Source organism: Girardinichthys multiradiatus, chromosome 2 (genome assembly GCF_021462225.1).
Source record: "Girardinichthys multiradiatus isolate DD_20200921_A chromosome 2, DD_fGirMul_XY1, whole genome shotgun sequence".
Taxonomy (NCBI): Eukaryota; Metazoa; Chordata; class Actinopteri; order Cyprinodontiformes; family Goodeidae; genus Girardinichthys; species Girardinichthys multiradiatus.
In genome coordinates this window covers 6,483,329-6,503,592 of record NC_061795.1, presented here as the reverse complement: position 1 = coordinate 6,503,592, position 20,264 = coordinate 6,483,329, and the positions used below count along the sequence as shown (strand labels likewise).

The following is a 20,264-nucleotide window of genomic DNA, read 5'->3' as shown; positions in this document are numbered from 1 at the left end:
AAGGCTGGTAAGGATGTTATATGGTCAGCATACTGATACTTTAGAACATGTCAGTGCAGTTTGTTTCCACTTAATGATAATGAGGGGTCTGAATAAAGACTAGTCTCTAAAAAGAGGAAGTTAGTGGAAAGTGATATATATATATATATATATATATATATATATATATATATATATATATATATATATATATATATATATATATATATATATATATATATATATACATATAAATGATTATGGTTTGCATTTTATTTATAGAAAATAGAGTAAATTAATCTAGTATGTCTCTACTTTTAAGTCATTCTAAACATTACAAAATGAACTATTAAGGAGTCACTAATATTTCAACCTCCAGTCCTCTCTTCCCCAATTCTCCTTGATGCTCCCTAGAAGTTGGAGGCAGGAAGTAAAGCAACACTGCTTGTCAGGACACATTGTTGTCAAACTGTGATGGACTCTGCTCCAAAAATATGCTTCTCAAGCTGTGGTACAACAACAACTGGCAGTGTTTGGGCTGCCTTTAGAGTTAAGGGAGAAGAAATACATTTTGTTATAAAAATACTTGCAAATTAAATTAATTAGCTGTAAAGTTGAGTTAATAAGCACCAGCAGTGAAAAAATTCTTTATACTAACACACTGCTTTTAGAATAATCAGAAACCTCTTAAAAGAGAGGAAAGGTGGAGAAAAGGACTTACTGTAGAAATTTAACAGTTAACAGCAGTGAACTAGGCACAAATTATGGTGGCTACTGTGGTAAAATCTAGGCAGACAGTCTATGTGTTTTATTTTGAAGGATGCTTAGTTCTGGTGAGAGAAGCTGTTAGGTCCATGGTGCTGGAGTATGATGTAAAGTTATGTGTGCACTTCATTAAAGAGCTGAAGATAAATCTATCATCTGCTGGAGTCATTAACACCCAACATGACAACTACTTATACTGTGTCTAAGTCAGTAAACTAAAATGACATCAACTCAACCCAACTCAAATATGCTCCATTTAGTTAATTGCTCATTATTATTATGAATACAAGATGTAAACAATGCATTTCTATGTATTTTAGACTTTCTGACACTGTAGCATGATCAGTAAAGTAGTAGGTAAAAAACTTGATTAGGAGTCCATACTTCTGGCAGCGTCCACACTTGATGAGACTGTTGGCCTCCCTGATAGACGAGTCATACATAAAGCCAGGGTATGCAGTATCACAGGGCTGAAGCGCCTCCACCTTCTTCTGCTTATGAGCTGAAAATAGACAAACGTAAAATGCAATATTTTACATTTCCGATCAATTTCAATGCCATAAGTTTAAGACAAGAACATCTCAGCAGTTTTTTCAATACCACTCAGGCATGTTGTACTCACATGTGTGATAGCCAGCTTTGGCTGAATGCATGAAGAATGGCAGTGACCACACAGAGGTTGGGGATGGTGTTGAAAGTGATGATGAAGAGAATGACATGACGAAAATGAGACAGCGGCAGATGTGTTGTATTTGAAAATGAGAGATAATGCTGTCATATGATGAAACATAGAGCGAAAATGAAAAAATTCCAGACATCATGATTATCACACATGTGCATGTTTAATTTGCACCTTTAGAATAGATATTTAATCATCGGGATCATGGACAAAAATAATATGGAGCAGCAGATGTCATTAACTGTGTATACTCTTTGTTTTTCTTCTCTATAGAAATTACTCCAGGACTAGTGCTTTCCCTCTCAGCACCCAGCAGGTGGCGACAGATGGTCACACATAGACTGACCCTGATTCTGCTAGGTTTCTTCCTGTTAAAATGGGGTGATGTCTTCCCCATGTCACTACAAGATGGCTAAGAAGGTAAGACTGCTGCAAAGTTAATGACTGACATCAATATGAGAGAACATTGTTGGACTTAATTTAAACTGAATTAATCTGTGTTCATAACCTGCTGCTCACTATTGTTTTCTGTCGTATCACATAAGAAAGGGCAGTTTTGTCATATGATACTTAGACCTATTGATTTACTTTATTGGTTTATATTTTGCTGACCCCCCATATGAGGAAAACAACTATGGCTCAACTTTTGCATACTTGTAAACATACTGTCTTGGAATATTTCTGGTTTGGTGAATTTGGTTTGTTGATTTGAATGTTTTGACTTGGTTTAATGCACCAAACTCTCATTTGTTTAGTATTTGAAGTTATTTGTTCCTCACGTCTCACTGAGTTTGCATCTGGATCCACTTAAGCCAGGGCATAATGCAGCTCTAGATCATCACATCCATCAGGTTCTGAAAGCAGGCTTTAAACTGATTTTTAGATCTCTATTGCACCGCTTTACCCGGATACTGATATTGTTAAGCCGGTTCCGGGGCTGTAAAAGATGTCATATTTCATTGCCGTACCTTAAACATGTCATCCATGACAGTACAACAGCCATAAACTCGTTGCTTTAAAATTTCAAAGCATAACCCTAGGCCTGCTTCAAGTTATATACTGGTATACAGCTTTAGTTCAAAATGTCATCATCTCCCTGCTTCAGAAGTACTGCAGAAGACTGTAGCTCAAGTTCCAATTCACAAATCTAACATCAATATTCTAATAAAAGTGTCTTGCATGGAGATCCTCAGATCAGCTGGCAGCGGGGGACATCTTTGTGAAATGATGTGTGAGAACAATGAACTCATCTTAGAATGTGCCCCTTCTCCACTAGTACTTCTCAGCATGGGTTGTCTTGGGTCAGTTTAGTTCATTCTCCACTATAGTTGAGCAGCATATCAATGTGGGAAAGGGGGGTTGTCAATAGCAAGTTTGAAAGAGCAACGTGATGTGATTTGTAGTGACACAAACACAACAACAATGAAGGATCTGCTGCTCAGTCTTTGGCTGGTGTCAGACTCAGAGTGAAAGAAGAGCCAGAGAAGGCTGCAGGCAGTGAGACGAAGCAGTCTGGATTAGTACAGGAGAGAGCGGGAAGGGTAAATGACATGTGAGGATAAGCTACCTAATTCTTGCTTGCTATAGTGGTCATTTACACCAAAAGCCCAGTGCACAATAACTTAACGGTTGAAGATATCAGTTCGTTATTATAATATGTATGCTGTGACTAGCAACGCTGCCCCCTACCCAATCAGATACTAAAATTATTAAAACATAAAGATAAGGAAAAAGGGATTATAAGTGGTTTTGATGCAGTACTTGTGCATTGTAATATCAGATGTAAATTGATACTTTTAAAACTGGCTATGTTTGATCAGATCAACTTGGAGGAAGGTTAGAACCAGAGCCATGGAGCTTTACACAACTACTGAAGTAACCACAGCTGTTAACCCGCGGGTTCAGTGTAATCTGTCTCACAGTACTCTCTGACTAGACTGACTGACTTCACAGAGCTGTCATCTATAGCAATATATTCTTACACCCTCACACATACATTTTTACTTATTTAAATATTCTATTCTAAATTTTATTTAAACTTTGGGTTGCTTAAAAGAACACTACTGAAACTGATGATTATATCAACTTCATCTTACCATCCACAAAGTAATCAGAGTGCCAGAGACCGCAGAGGTTAAAGTCCAGCAGAAACCTGAAGGCAAACACACACATACCTTAGAAAAACAGGAGTTTGATTTGATTGAATGTAATGATTAAATGTTGGGTTGAGACCAGCCTAGATGAGTCCTTTATTGACCCAAAGGTTCAAACTTTTTTTGTACCAACATTTGAACAGTGGAAATCAGATTTAGTCACTTATCAAAGCTAAACTTTGAGACACAGTTAGATTCTATTCAAATTAATCACAGGCTATAATTAGTAATTACCATATACCAACGGGCCTACAAAAAACTACTTACATCACAGCATTGGAGAAGAACCATCTCATCAAAGCCAAAATCATGTACAATGGCTACAGAAGAGAAAGTAAAATAAAAATATGCTAGATTTCAAAGGAAGAATACTTTTTTCACTTGTAAGTTAATAATGATAGTAATAAATTATTTCACATGTGCCATTCTGACCCATTCTGTCCGAACTCTGTTACAATGATGATTGGTTAACATTTGTTAACAAGTACTAACTGTGGCGAGAGGCAACAATGTGACTCACACTAAGCAAAGATCGAGCACTGCTGGCATGATGGTGGCTGTTCTTGCACATAGCCTGGTAGTCAAACAGAGACACTCTGCAAACAAACATTCAGATCCGGTTTGGACACAGCAGCAAACAGAAGAACTCATTTGACGTGTGTCTGAGAAGGTCCTACTTTTTAAACATTCCCATTTTGATCAGCGAAGCCATAACAGACCCGTCCACCTCACCAAAGAATCGTCCAACCTGCAAAGAACATTGTATGTTATTACACTTACGATATGGCACAGTTTTGTTTAATTGTTAATGTGTAAAACATCTAACAAACAAGTAAGTGCATGATGTATTAACCCTGAGCTGCTCATTGGTTTATGTCATAATTCTGTCGCAATGTAAAATGCAATGTAAAACAAATACGGGTCAGAATACAATAACAAAGCGAGATGGCTAAAGAACCACTTTGGTGTAGTCTTCTATAATAGTCAGAGTTACTTAGGCAGCCCTTTGGGAAAATGTATTGGCTACTTGTGAAAAACATTGGAATACAATTCGGATGAAAGAGCAATCATAATTTGTTTGTAGATTACAAACATAACGTCAGCCTATTTAATGCCATCACCTTCTGCTGTGAAATTGGTAGTATAAAACTCATCCTACTGATAGAGAGAGAATCCATTCTGTAACACTATGAAGGTCACCTTAAATCAGGGACCTTCCTATTTCTGTTAAACATCCAACCATCCATCCATCCCCTATTCCCACTTCTCCATTAATAGCCACAGGGAAGCTGGTCTATCTCCAGCGGTCACTGGAAAAACCCTGTAAAGGTCACCAGTATATCACAGGGCAACACAGAGACACACAGGACAAACAACCATGCACACAATCCAATTTCATTCAAATAAGTTTATTTAAATCGCATCAATTCACAACACTTCTTCTCAACAAAGACTTTGCAACAAATAAAATCAATTCAATCCAATCCAATCATACAGACAGATTCCAAATCAGTTACATACTGAGTATGTACTGACAACAGAAAGGAAAACTCCCCTTTAACAAGAAGAAACCTCCAGCAGAACCAGAACCTGGCTAAGTGTGAGCATCCATCTGTCACGTCTGACTGGGGATTTAAGAAGACAGAGCATAAAACACAAAAAAACAAAAACACAGAAGCACTGATCTAGGCTTACTTCCTATATTAAAGAAAATTATAAGTTAAAAGTTAATGGGCCTCTCCTTGAACCACCACCTAAACGTGGCGGAGGGGTTTGAGTGCTTGAAGGATCCTAAAGGCTATGTTGTTCGGGGCTTAAATGCCCCTGGTAGGGTCTCCCTTGGTAAACAGGCTCTAGGTGATGTGTCAGACAAGAGCGATTCAGAAGCCTTCATGAGGACTAGCACAACAAGGCACGTGACGTCGCCTGGTACCACAAAGCAGTGGCCCCAGCCCAAAGCCAGGCCTGGGGTCGGGACATGTTGGCGAGTGTCTAGTGAATGGGTTACTCTTGCAGGACCTGGGTGGGCCAAGCCCAAAATCAGAGATGCAAAGCCATCCACCAGTGGGCCCACCACCTGTAAGGGGAACCACGAGGGACCGGTGCAAAAAGGTTCTTGCAGCGATCGAAGGTGTAGACCTCGACGACCCGATCTCCAGATGCATAAACTGGCTATAGGGATGTGGAATGTCACCTCGCTGGGGAGGAAGGAGCCTGAGCTTGTGCAGGAGGTGGAGAGATATCGACTAGAAATACTCAGGCTCACCTCCACACTCAGCGTAGGGTCTGGAACCCAGCTCCTTGAGAGACGTTGGACTCTCTTCCACTCCAGAGTGGAAGAGAGTTCATCTGTGGGGAGAGGCAGCGGGCTGGGGTGGGTTTGCTTGTCGCCCCCCACCTCAGCCATCTTGTGTTGGGGTTTACCCCGGTAGATGAGAGGGTCGCATCCCTGTGCCTGTGGTTCGGTGAGGGGTCTCTGACCATTGTTTTGGCCTACGGGCTGAGTAGCAATGCGGAGTACCGGGCCTTCTTGGTGTCCATGTCGAGGGTGCTGGACAGGGCCCTTCTCGGGGACTCCGTCATTCTGCTGGGGTCTTTTAATGCCCACGTGGGAAATGACAGTGACACCTTCAGGGGTGTGACTGGGAGGAATGGCCTTCCCGATCTGGTGTCTTGTTATTGGACTTCTGTGCCAGTCAGAATTCCAATAATGAAATGATGGTGTTTTGTCCATATTTTGTTATGATTTGGGGGTGTTTGGTTTTTGGTTGCAGGTTTTTCCTCTTATGTTTCTCACGGTTAAGTTTTGGTACCTGCTTCTGTTTATTGTTTTAGAGGTTGTGCTATGTTTTCGTTTCTTCTGATTGTTGTATTCTATTCATATTGCTTTCTGGATTATGTTCTGTTATTTCTATGTTTCTTAGGTTTGATTATGTCAGTTTTATTTTTCACCCGTGTCTTGTCATTTATATACACCCTCATCCTGTTCATTCTTGGCGGAAACATTTTGGATCATATCACTTTGTTTTCAGTCACTTCATGCGGTTCATGCCAAGCCTGTCCATGCCTGTTTTGTCATCATCTTCTGAAGTGAGTTTCATTTATTAAATCATTTACTCTCCACCTATGCTTTCTGCCCGTCTGCATTCCGGGGTCTTCCGTGACACCGAACCTGACATATTTAAAGTTATTTGACAATTTTTGGTTTGCTACATAATTGCATATGTTTTCATTCACTGTTTTGATGCCTTTATTGAGAATCTACGTACAATTAACCATTGAATGAGCAAAAGCCCCCTAAAACCTTTGACCGGTAGAGTGTGTGTGTGTATGTATATATACGTATATGTATATATATATATATATATATATATATATAGGTGCATTTAAAGACATTTTAATATTATTGAAAACCTAATTTATTTCAGTAACTTTCTGTTATGTAGGTTAATTACACACAGACCAGTGTTCGTTCGTTCGTCGTCGTCCGCTTATCCAGGACCGGGTCACGGGGGCAGCAGACTCAGCAGAGACGCCCAGATGTCCCTCTCTCCAGACACCTCCTCCAGTTCCTCCAGGGGGAGCCCAAGGCGTTCCCAGGCCAGCTGAGAGACATAGTCCCTCCAGCGTGTCCTGGGCCGTCCCCTGGGCCTCCTCCCGGTGGGACGTGCCTGGAACACCTCCCGAGGAAGGCGTCCAGGAGGCATCCGGTATAGATGCCTGAGCCACCTCAACTGGCTCCTCTCGATGTGGAGGAGCAGCGGCTCTACTCCGAGCCCCTCCCGGATGGCCGAGCTCCTCACCCTATCTCTAAGGGAGTGCCCGGCCACCCTACGGAGGAAGCTCATTTCAGCCGCTTGTATCCGTGATCTCGTTCTTCCAGTCATGACCCAAAGTTCATGGCCATAGGTGAGGGTAGGAACGTAGACCGACCAGTAAATTGAGAGCTTTGCTTTTTGGCTCAGCTCTCTCTTCACCACAATGGACCGGCACAGCGCCCCCATTACTGTGGCAGCCGCACCGATCCGTCTGTCGATCTCCCGCTCCATTCTTCCCTCACTCGTGAACAAGACCCCGAGATACTTAAACTCCTCCACTTGAGGCAGGAACTCCCCTCCAACCTGAAGAGGACAAGCCACACTTTTCCGGTCGAGTACCATGGCCTCGGACTTGGAGGAGCTGATCCTCATCCCAGCCGATTCACACTCGGCTGCGAACCGCCACAGCGCATGCTGTAGGTCTTGGCTAGAGGGGGCCAGCAGGACCACGTCATCCGCAAAAAGAAGAGACGAAATCCACTGGTCCCCAAACCAGACCCCTCCGGCCCTTGGCTGCGTCTAGAAATCCTGTCCATAAAAGTTATGAACAGGACCGGCGACAAAGGGCAGCCCTGCCGGAGTCCAACATGCACTGGGAACAGGTCCGACTTAGTGCCGGCAATGCGGACCAAACTCCTGCTCCGCTCGTACAGGGACCGGATGGCCCCTAATAAAGGGCCCCCGATTCCAAACTCCTGGAGCAACCCCCACAGGGCATCACGAGGGACACAGTTGAATGCCTTCTCCAGGTCCACAAAACACATGTGAACCGGTTGGGCAAACTCCCATGAACCCTCGAGCACCCTGTAGAGGGTATAGAGCTGGTCCAGTGTTCCACGGCTGGGACGAAAACCACACTGTTCCTCCTGAAGCCGAGGTTCGACTATCGGTCGGACTCTCCTCTCCAACACCCTGGCGTAGTCCTTACCAGGGAGGCTGGGGAGTGTGATCCCCCTGTAGTTGGAACACACCCTCCGGTCCCCCTTCTTATAAAGGGGGACCACCACCCCAGTCTGCCAATCCAGAGGCACTGTCCCCGACCGCCACGCAATGTTGAAGAGGCGTGTCAACCATGACAGCCCTACAACATCCAGAGACTTGAGGTACTCAGGGCGGATCTCATCCACCCCCGAAGCCTTGGCACCGCGGAGCTTTTTAACCACCTCGGTGACTTCAGCCTGGGTGATGAAAGAGTCCAACCCCGAGTCCCCAGCCTCTGTTTCCACCAGGGAATGCGTGATGGCAGGATTGAGGAGATCCTCGAAGTACTCCTTCCACCGCCCGATAATGTCCTCAGTCGAGGTCAGCAGTCTCCCGCCCCCACTATAAACAGTGTTGTCAAAGCACTGCTTCCCCCTCCTGAGGCACCGGACGGTTTGCCAGAATCACTTCTAGGCCAACCGGTAGTCCTTCTCCATGGCCTCACCGAACTCTTCCCAGGCCCGAGTTTTTGCCTCTGCCACAGCCCGGGCCGCAGCACGCTTGGCCTCACGGTACCCGTCAGCCGCCTCAGGAGTCCCACAAGTCAACCACAGCCGATAGGACTCCTTCTTCAGCTTAACAGCATCCCTTACTGCCGGTGTCCACCACCGGGTTCTGGGATTGCCGCCACGACAGGCACCGCAGACCTTACGGCCGCAGCTATGGGCAGCAGCATCGCCAATAGATGCGGAGAACATGGTCCACTCGGACTCTATGTCTCCAACATCCCCGGGATCTGGTCGAAGCTCTCCCGGAGGTGGGAGTTGAATACATCCCTGGCTGAGGGCTCCACCAGGCGTTCCCAGCAGACCCTCACTATGCGCTTGGGCCTGCCAAGTCTGTCTGGCTTTCTCCTCCTCCAGCGGATCCAACTCACCACCAGGTAATGATCAGTGGACAGCTCAGCCCCTCTCTTCACCCGAGTGTCCAAAACATGCGGCCGAAGGTCTGATGATACGACAACAAAGTCGATCATCGACCTCCTGCCTAGGGTGTCCTGGTGCCAAGTGCACTGATGGACACCCTTATGTTTGAACATGGTGTTCGTTATAGACAATCCGTGACTAGCACAGAAGTCCAATAACAAAACACCACTCGGATTCAGATCGGGGAGGCCATTCCTCCTGATCACGCCTCTCCAGGTGTCACTGTCGTTCCCCACGTGGGCGTTGAAGTCCCCCAGCAGAATAATGGAGTCCCCAGGAGGGGCACTATCCAGCACCCCCGACAGGGACGCCAAGAAGGCCGGGTACTCCGCACTACCACTCGGCCCGTAGGCTGAAATGATAGTCAGAGACCTCTCCCCAACCCGAAGGCGCAGGGATACGACCCACTCATCCACTGGGGTAAACCCCAACACGAGACGGCTGAGCTGGGGGGCAACAAGCAAACCCACACCAGCCTGCCGCCTCTCCCCGTGGGCCACTCCAGAGTAGAAGAGAGTCCAACCCCTCTCAAGGAGATGGGTTCCAGAGCCCACGCTGTGCGTGGAGGCGAGTCCGACTATTTCTAGTCGATATCTCTCGACCTCCTGCACAAGCTCAGGCTCCTTCCCCCCCAGCGAGGTGACATTCCACGTCCCTAGAGCCAGCCTAAGCATCCGGGGATCGGGCCGCTGAGGTCTCCACCTTCGTCCGCCACCCAATCCTCTTTGCACCGGTCCCTCACGGTTCCCCCTGCAGGTGGTGGGCCCACTGGGGGATACAGACCAGTGTGTTCGAGCATTTATTAACTATGATGATTTTCTGCTTACAGCTAATAAAAACATGACATTTAATTTCTTAGAAGATTAGAATATAACATTTGACCAATAAAAAACTTTCTCAATACAGAAATGTATGTTCAATACCTGCTTAAAGGTTGTTATTTTTAAAAGGCATTTTTCATCTGACAAAGAAGACTCATCAGAACGCATATTCCAATTTACTGAGATGAACCTGTATATGGGTACAAAGGAGCAAGAGGTGTGCCAAGAAAAAAGGCAGGATGGTTAATGGTGTAAATTCACATAGCTCTGTTCTGGTCATACTGACCACAACAAGCACTTTACACTAGAGCCACATTACCCCAATCACGCTCACAGATGCACACACAGTCATACACTGAAATGCAGATCGGCAGGCAACTTGGGGTTGAGTCCCTTGCCTAGGGGCACATCGACAAGTAGCAGGAGGAAGGTGGAATTGAACCCACAACTTTGCTATAGCAAGATGACTATCCACTGTTCCACAGTTTCCCCAAAATGCATCCATGCATCAACAAACAACATAAAACTGTTGTTTTTGTTACATTCTGACCCTACCATCTGAATGTTGACTCCTCAGAAACATTCTAGATTAAACTCGTCTGATTATTTGTTATCTATACAAGAATATGTGATTGCTTCAGTTTTCACAGACTAGTAACTTTGTGATTTGCTATGTGTGTTTTTAACATTGCTCCTAATGTCTAATTTTAGCAGGAAGTTTTCAGAAGCAATTGTTAATATTTTTGCTGCACAAACGCAGAATCTCTGCTCAAGACATCTTTTTGTTGCTCACTGCTCTTCTCTCTGCCCTAATTTATTTAGTCAGCAATGATGTAATTTCTCTTCTGATTAAGTGTTAATTGCACCTTGCAATATTCTAAAGGCTGCTAAAGGCATTATGCACCAGTGGTGCACACTTTGGTGGATTCTTCGGGATTCTACAACTGCCTGCAAAACCCAGAGCTCAGCAAAACATCAAGGCAGCACTTTATCATATCTGCTTTGTAACGCCATGGGGAATACAACAAACATGCAAATAAAAAATGAGCTTCTACTGCAGAGGAGTCTTAAGGTCATTTTAGGTCAGACCTTTTCTGGGTAGTAGTTGTATTTTCTACTTTTGAACATAACTATACATTTAAGTCTGACACAAGTATTACAACAAATATCAATATATCTGCATTTGAAAAAGTCTTTGAAATAAAAATGTGTATCTGTGTTGTGCTGAGTAGTTGCCCTGGTGAGTGTGTGTTAATGTGTCGAATGAGTATATTTATAGCTATGTGGTGGATTTAGGATTAATCCTCGTGTTATGGCTCTTAACAGTTAATCTAGATCTGACATGCAGCTGTAACATGGACATCTAATTCCTAATCTGCTTCTGCACTTCCACACAAACCCCTGAAAAACTTAAAATTTTACAAATCTGATCCAATCCTATCTGTGCTACAATCAGCCATGTAGAAAGTTTACGGGCATATTTCACTGAATCTAAAAGTGAACTGGAAAGTGTGGTGTGTAAAAAGGCATAAATGGCTTTCAAGATTCAAGCTAAATTCTGAAAGACCAAAAGTGTTAATTAGCAAATAACACTTTAACCCCATGAAAATCTAGATATTTTCTCTTTTATCAAAAGTATTCTTCCAGTCATCCATCCATTTCTGTACCTGCTCAGTCTGAGAGTTTTCAGATCAGCACGGTTGGGTGACGTTACCCTGGATGAATAAAAACCATCAGCCCTTCTGGAAACTGGCACCTCTCCTAAATGCTCCACCAAGGTCGAATGATGCTAGCAGGTGCAACAGCTGCTGTAATCACTTTAATGCAGCACAAACACGTGGGTTAAATCCCAGTCTGCCCTTAAATCCCATAAGCCATCCAGATGTTTTTCATGAGTTCATAAAACAATCAAAATAGTCGCAAAACACTGAAATCAGCTTTTTCTACCAAGTGAAGGTCTGAGAGACCAAGAGCACATCCACAATTCTGAGACTAAATCTGAATAACTGGAAAAGAGTCAGACTTGGGATTCTAAGTAGCCTGAACCTATAAAACTAGAAATAAAACTTCAATTAATTAAAAAATATCTTTAGGTTTCATAAATCTTTAATCTTTATGTAACTTTAGCTTTTTCCACAACTCTCCATTGTTGTTGTTTGATGAAATAATTTTTCTACTTGATGTAGGTCTGTGAAATTTCACAAAGAGAACTACTGAACTGCTGCCTTGCAGATCAAACTGATCAAAAGGAACATGATTCCTTTTATGACTTTAATCTTGTTGGTTGGTTCCCTGTTTACTTGCTCCATATATTAGCAGCTCTAAAAATGTTCTTCACACACACGTTTTGGGTCAAATGAAAACCATAAAACTACAAACATTCTTCAGCTAAAACTACAAGAGTAAATGTCAGGCATGACGTTTTGAAAATAAATTAATAGATGCCACTTTGCAACCACAACCTTTTGTAAGATTAAACGCAAAATTATTCACACCCTTGGGAGATTTAGGTTAAAGGTTATATTTTAACTTCACAAACATGTTTCTTTTAACTGAAAGTAATATTAACATTTGGAAATGGCCCGACTTTCTTCTGACTGATAATCTGTGAAGAGAGCTAAGATTGGGATCTTCCAACCTCAAAGACCAGGAGGCCATCAAAGAATAATCCATACATCCATTTTCTATACCCGCTTCTTCCATACAGGGTCGTGGGGGAGCTGGTGCCTATCTCCAGCAGTCTACGAGCGACAGGCAGGGTACTTCCTGGACAGCTCGCCAGTCATGTTTTTGGATTGTGGGAGAAAGCCATGCATGGGGAGAACATGCTAGTTTATAACATGCTTTCATTTTGAATAACTGGCAATCATATGCATGAATTCCTAAGACATTTTAAGAAACTATGCTAAGAAAGAGAACTAAAATCAGCCAGGATGAAAGAGACAGGAAAGGCTGGGGTGTAAATACAGTCATTATTTTTTAATATTTATTCACAAAAATAATGTACGATAATGGCCAGGATCATTATTTTCACAAGTCTCCAAAACACTTAAAGAGTTTTCATTTGTGCTGTTTATGCTAAACCAAGCAGCATTGCTGTGTCCAGCACCAACTGCTTCATTTACTTGGAGCCCCTGTTTTCATAATGGGTAATAAGTGTAAACTGGAGCTGTGTCTCCCTGGTTATGAACAGTGATATGTAGTATCAATGTCCTACCCGTGACAGCAGGGTTTAAGATAACATTTTTCACAATCTGGACATTTATGTTGTTGTTGAAACAATAACAGTTTATATAAGCTTCTGTGTGGTTTCTGAAAAATTATCTCCAAACAATAAATCTTACATAAAATAGGATCTTTCAGTGTCTGAAAACAAGGAAGGCCTCAGGACCCGATAATGTCTCCCCATCATGCCTGAGAGCATGCGCCGACCTACTGGCCCCCATCTTCACTGAGATCTTCAATAAGTCACTGGGGCTGTGTGAAGTTCCCTCTTGCTTCAAACACTCCACTATTATCCCAGTACCCAAGAAACCCACCATCACAGGAATAAATGACTAAAGGCCTGTTGCACTGACATCTGTGGTCATGAAATCCTTTGAGCAACTGGTTTTGAAGCACCTGAAGAACATCACATGCCCCCTGCAAACAGGTCAGCAGATAATGCAGTCCACTTGGTACTACACTTCATACTGCACCATCTCGACCACCCAGGGCTTTAGCTCGAACTTCAACACTATCAACCAAGACATCCTCTACCAGAAGCTCATCCAGGTCAAAGTTCCAACCTCCACCTGTGAGTGGATCACCAGCTTCCTGAAGGACGGCTGGGGAGGCTGGGGAGCATCTTCTCCTGCACAAGAACCATCAGCACTGGTGCCCCTTAGGGGTGTGTTCTCTCTCCCACTCCTCTTGTCCCTCTACACAAATGATTGCACCTTAGCGGACCTGTCTGTAAAACTCTTGAAGTTTGCAGATGACACCACTGTTATTGGACTGTTCCAGGATGGTGATGAGTGCACACAGACAGGAGGTGGATAGTCTGGTACACTGGTGTGGTCAGAACCACCTGGAACTTAACCCACTCAAGACTGTGGAGATGATGGTGGACTTTTGGAAAACACCACCCCTACATACCCCCTCACCATCCTCAACAACACTGTGTCTGCTGTGGACCACTTGTTGTTCCTATGAACGACCATTTCTCAAAACCCAAGATGGTCCTCACACATAGACAATGTTCAGAAGAAAATATGTGGTATTTACCGATGATACTAATATTTTAGCTTCTGGGGAGAATTCAGAAACAAAAACTTTAAATAAATAAATTATTTTTAACTCACAAGTAAAATAACATAATACAGAAAGAATGTATGTAAAACAAGTTTCTGGGTGTAATTCTTGATTACATCTTTGGATGGAATATAACACATTAAATCAGAAACTCCTAAACTTTTCAGCTTGTGACCCCCAAAATAACAGTGCCAGAGACTGGCGACCCCTTAAAAATACATAGAATTCTGACACTCCATTATTTATTTATAAAATATAAAGTGAACTAATTATATGTACTTTTAAATAAACTTACTTTTTAAAAATTAAATTTTCTTATTGTGCTTATTGTGCATTTCTTTTTTATGTCTTTTGATTTATTTCCATTTCATTGTGTTTCATACGTTCATGTTTCTATTGTAGGATTTTAATGCATTATACTGCATGTTTGAAATGAAGAACAATAAATAAAAATCCACACATTTTCCCTTGTATTGTCTAAGGGGTTTTTAGCTGCTTTCATGGTTTTATTAGAAATAAATGATAACCCAACTATAGGGTTTTTAAAACTTACATTGAAGTTTACAACAAGGTCAGCATGTCTGGTTAAACTTACATCATTCCTCTCTTTAGACAGGAGGATAAAGCCATTGTTGTCGACTAGGAAACAACTCAGGTCCTGTTTAGAAATGAGCAAAACCAATTCATATATTTATTTGTTTTTAAAACCAAAGTGATGAGCTTTGTACAGAGCAACATATAAAAAGATAACAAGATGTACTTACATCATTTTCACAGCTCAGGGGACACAAACCTTCAACATTTGAGCACTGAAAGAACAAGAAAGAAGGTTATGGAGAACTTGATAATTCAAACAAAGAACTTACTGTAACAAGTGAGAATGCATGAATGCATTTTCACTAATAATAAAACCTGTTTACTTACATCTGTGTTGCTGGGCTAGAAGAAACAAAGACAGACAAGTGATGCACAGAAAAACTAATAATAATTTTACCTAGCTACAATCCTTAATCATTTCACAATTAAAGTATTTATAGCTGGAGTCAAAGGATTTTTCGATGCATGGAGATGTTTATGATTAATTAATGTCCAAACTTGATTTCCTTTTTTGATGAATGTGGAAGGCGGAAATCGAATGTGCGTAAGTGTGGCAGTTTATTATAAATGTAACATCAGAAGAGAAAATCATTTGAACAGGATCCATGCAATATGCATGGTGTTTGAAACTGAAATTAAATTGTTTGAAATACTGCAAAAGGAACAATAACAATAACATATGTATCGAACCAGAGGTGAATGTAAAACAACACCGCCACCCAGAACTCCATCAAGCTAGCAATTCTAAGGGTTTCCTGTAACTCAGAAAATGCATAGCTAACTACAAAGTTCAATCCAATTATTCCTGTGAAGGATCTGCGACCATTGAGAGTCATTGTGAAACAAGGCTTTTGCTCTATGGTGTTGGACCATTTGTTTGCTGAATGTAGGACCATTTGCGCTACTATGCCTTCCAGCGTCAGCTGCCATTATGTACCACAGGATAGTCTGCTACTACAACTCCCAGCAGGTATTACTGCTGATAGGATGGGGGGCGTCACAGCACTGACGTCACAGTGGACTATATAATAATATGAGGTCTCTCTCATCTTTGCTTTTCACGCTAGAAACCGGACCGGTATCTGGCAAATGAAGCGCATCATTCTGGGGAAGAAAATCCCATGTGGACTTTCATTCATTCTCCCCCATTGGCCAACGCGAAGAAAATTCTTGAAAGAAGTTCTTGGAACAGGAAGGCCAGGAAACTTCGCTTTACCAATTGAAGACGTGAATTCAACACATGACCAAAAACCCACGGAGGTTTCAAGGATTTGAAATTTTCATCCTTGTTTTGTTCCAGTCGACTGCTGATGTATCCAAGTCATATTTTTCTCCTTCGCCAAAGGGGGCCAAAAGACGAAGACTGACCGCCTGCTTCTGGGAGTTAATTGCGGACGCGCAACTACTCTTTCCTTCTCTCCCCTTTTTCTAAAGAAGACAGCAACATGTAACCCGTTTTGTTTTATTTCTATTAGAAATATCTTGGGCAGGATAGAGTAGGATTTTAGGGTGATTTAGAAACGCCACTTATAGTCCAATGTGTTCTAAGTTGTATATGCATGTCATGTTTTATTGAACTTTGATTGCTGTTGAATTTTGAAAGCCGCTGCGCTTTGACGCTGGGTGTGTGTCTCACTGTATTCTGACACCTGTGTGCAGACCAGGTAAACTTACAAGCTGGACTGTTAAAATCTCATGGTGGAAAAACTCACCATTTATTTGTCTTGTTCCTTTGCGTTTCACTGGTTGCTGCCGAAAAGTTTATGACCCTTTGTGTGCGCTAAGCTTACAACTTTGAGGGGGGTGTTTATGACTGTGTGTTCCACTGAGCGCTCCCAGAGCTCCGTTCAGCATCTTATTTCGTCTTGTTTCGCCCATAACTGCCGGTTGGATTTTCATACACACTCAACGCTGTTTTATCTTGTTTAGTTGTTTATTTTACCCCTTTTATGTAAAACTTTGCATGCTTGATTAGGTGAAGATTATTGAATCACAATAGCGAGGTGTATCAGGGCTATTGATTTAATAAATATTCATGTAGATAAAGAGAAGGCGTTTGTGTTTATTCTGAGCAACAGTGATTTGTCTGTCAAAATAAGGTCAAAGTTCCCCACGTTTTGGTGAAACGGTTGATTAAACAATGACATCTAGTAATAGTTATCAATTATTACTGAGAATTTAATAATTGTAATTATCAAGGGCGTTGAGCCACAATTACAACACCAGAGGACATCTCTGATTTCAATTGGTAAGTAAAGATTTTTAGTTAAGAAATTAATTTTTCTCAAATTATGATTGGAAATTATAATTCTTGATAATTATTAATTAATCAATAATCATAATTCTTACAATGGAATTGTCTTTGGACACCACATCCCACATATAAAGTATTTCTAAAGATCCCCACCCCTAACTGACAGGTCAAATTATCGATGACCTTCTTTTCTTTTAATTTTTTCTTATCTTGGTGGTTGGACAGGTTTTGTGATGGTTCATTTAGTTTTTTCATTTTTAATATTTTATTAATGTTGTGATTTTATCTGTCATTACATATTATGTCTTAAGGTTCCAGCCCCAAATGTAATTACACATCTTGAAACTGGATCGGTTCTATTTTTGTTACCAAATTGTACTGACCAAAGTATGGACCAGAAATAACAAAACAAAAAAACAAAAAAAAAAAACGTGCAAGGCTTCTGTGACCTCCATGGATTTAGACAATTGCAGGACAGTCGGGTAGTAATCACAACTGATTTTTATTACAGAAAAAACTACAGCCACAAATCTAGCTGGAAACAAATGGGTTTAGTTTGTCTTTTACTGAAGACAAGGATCAGAAACTGAAAAGTCATTTTTGGAAATGTTAATAAATGACCCCAATGTGGAGAAGAGACATTTGCTGTGTCACTGAGCGCAGATAGGATTAGTATTCCTACAAGAAGCTTCGAAAGTGGTGTGAAATATATATGTATGTAGGCAAAGAAGGGCTCTTAATTAAAAAGCAAAGAGCTAAGCATAGGTCAGCGTCATCAAACGCATCAAATATCCCAAAAGGTGTCAGTCCAGGGGTGCGTGAGTCTTGCATTCACCTGCTTGGCAATGGCCCAGAACCTTTTTTCCAGCCAATCCAAGGACATCTGTACCCCAACAGCTAAAAATAGAAGACACAAACAAATACACAGTGTACGATCAAACACAGAATAAGATGGAATCTGCAAAGGCAACTCTTTGCTGCGTTTGTTGAGGAAGGACTGAGGGCAGGAACTTGCATACACTGGAGCTGTTGTTAGCACTTATAGCAACAATGGGATGTTTCTGCCAGGAGTTTGGATGTTTTACCTGTGCATGGATGGGTTCTCTTCAAACATGCGTGGTATGTTTACTGACCACTGTGAATTGCCATGACATGTATGTGGGTGCATGTCTTTCCTTTGTGTTTCTATGTTGCCCTTTGTTGGACCCACGACATGTCGAGTGTGTGCCTACCTTTTCCCATAGATTAAGTGGGTAAAGAAAATGGATGGATGGATGGATTGATGAATGGATAGATGGATTGAAATAGCCAATGCCTGTAAAGCTAAGTGTTGCCATTACATGCCTTGTTTCTTTCCATGCCACCATACAAATACAGGAGCTGTCAGGCAAAAACCTTGTATCTCCATCTTAGTAATTTTTGTTTTCTAATGAGAATCCAATCTAATGATCATCTTTTGTGTCTGTGCATACATTGATAAATTTAATATTGGAGATAAAAGGTTTAAGTCCACAAGTGCTGGTATATAACAAGAATCATAGTTGAAACCCAAAATTAAACCTTTTAGGACATCTGCAAAAAAACCACATCAAAAACTGGAATGGTTAAACAAAATGGTTAAACAAATAAATTTGATAACTCATCTTTAGTATAAAGATACATTTCATAATAGAGCACATTGAGAAGGAATTATTTTTAAATACTTTCAGCAAACAAAGTATCATAGAAAGAGATAAATAGGCATAGCCTAAGCCAGGGATGTCAAATTCCAGTCCTCGTGGACCGGTGTCCTGCAACTTTTTGATGCGTCCCAAGTTCAACTCATCGGAATAAAAAGGACAGAATTACCAGAGTCCTGCTAATGACATAATTATGTGAATCAGGTGTGCTGACAGACAGACAGACAGACAGACAGAGAGACTTTTGTATTGTTACAGTGAGTCCTCTACATTGAAGGCCTAAAGCAAAATGTAATATAGAGGTGACCAGTAAAGAACGTTTAGGCTAGTGTCTTAGAGGTCTCTAATTTAAAGGGTGTACATGTTGTCCACAATACAGGGGCTTTTTCTTTATCTTTAGAAGAACCACAAACCATTCAAACCATTCAATAATGAAGCACGGGGAGGTGTAAAAAGCAGGCACGATAAAAGAAAAAAAGCCACGTGTCTGAAAAACTCTGAAAGCTAATGAGCTAGCTACTAAGAATGTAGGTATGCTGAACTATTCCTTTGATCCCAGCTACTATAAACAGAGCTACAGCCCAGCATTTGGTTGTTTATTGATCAATTATTGAACGCATATTTTTCATTTTTATCTATCAAGCTATTTATTTTTAATTATGGCAGCCTTGGTCCTCCATACTGATCTCTTAAATATTTCATATTTCATAATATTCGACATAGATATTAATAAAATAAGCAATACACAGGCCAACAGCAAATGTCGATTATGAACATCTGGCACTGCAGCTTTATCTGAACACTGTAGCAGAAACAGCAGGTTCAACTGTCTAAATTACCCTTACATTTTGTACTTTCACAAAACTTTGAACCAGAACCATGCCTAATGTGAAAAGCCAAGCTTGTAGGGAGGACATATGACCCAGCATCATTTGATGACCTTTATGTCCACTAAAGCTCTCGAGGCATCACTCTCTTTCACTGAGCCTCCCTGCAGGCACAATGGTATGCTGCTATTTGACTTATTTCCTGTCAGCAATGTCCTTATCACCACCCTTTAGCACTGCAGCTGAACCGTCCCTGCTGCAGTCCACAAGGACAAGACCATAACACAGCAAAACACCCCAGAAACATTTATTTGTGCTTTTCAAGCAAGCATTAGTAAGCACAAACATTTACATGCTAACTCCACAGACATTGCTCTTGCAAATATCAATGGAGTTAATAAGGAAAGAAACAAAGCAAGTGTGTGAGAACAAAAATCCATTTCTGGTCCTCCAGGTCTATACAGTTCAATTCAATTTACTTATTTAACACCA

At 41.7% G+C, this 20,264-nt stretch overlaps 1 protein-coding gene across 3 annotated transcripts in view; it reads right to left on the bottom strand.

Annotated features, from left to right (window-relative positions):
- The window catches only part of LOC124880417 (voltage-dependent calcium channel subunit alpha-2/delta-4-like), a 70,889-nt gene that overhangs the window by 6,075 nt on the left and 44,550 nt on the right, over nucleotides 1-20,264 (bottom strand). For 2 of the 3 annotated variants that reach the window (XM_047385522.1, XM_047385531.1), the window contains 10 exons: nucleotides 18,102-18,163; nucleotides 15,340-15,354; nucleotides 15,180-15,224; nucleotides 15,011-15,073; nucleotides 4,254-4,324; nucleotides 4,097-4,172; nucleotides 3,844-3,896; nucleotides 3,520-3,575; nucleotides 1,367-1,387; nucleotides 1,129-1,246 (listed from right to left, as the gene is read on the bottom strand). In XM_047385522.1, the coding sequence (XP_047241478.1) occupies nucleotides 1,129-1,246; nucleotides 1,367-1,387; nucleotides 3,520-3,575; nucleotides 3,844-3,896; nucleotides 4,097-4,172; nucleotides 4,254-4,324; nucleotides 15,011-15,073; nucleotides 15,180-15,224; nucleotides 15,340-15,354; nucleotides 18,102-18,163 (580 nt within the window). The remainder of the gene's footprint in view (nucleotides 1-1,128; nucleotides 1,247-1,366; nucleotides 1,388-3,519; nucleotides 3,576-3,843; nucleotides 3,897-4,096; nucleotides 4,173-4,253; nucleotides 4,325-15,010; nucleotides 15,074-15,179; nucleotides 15,225-15,339; nucleotides 15,355-18,101; nucleotides 18,164-20,264) is intronic. The other variant, XM_047385535.1, reaches the window with a different exon arrangement.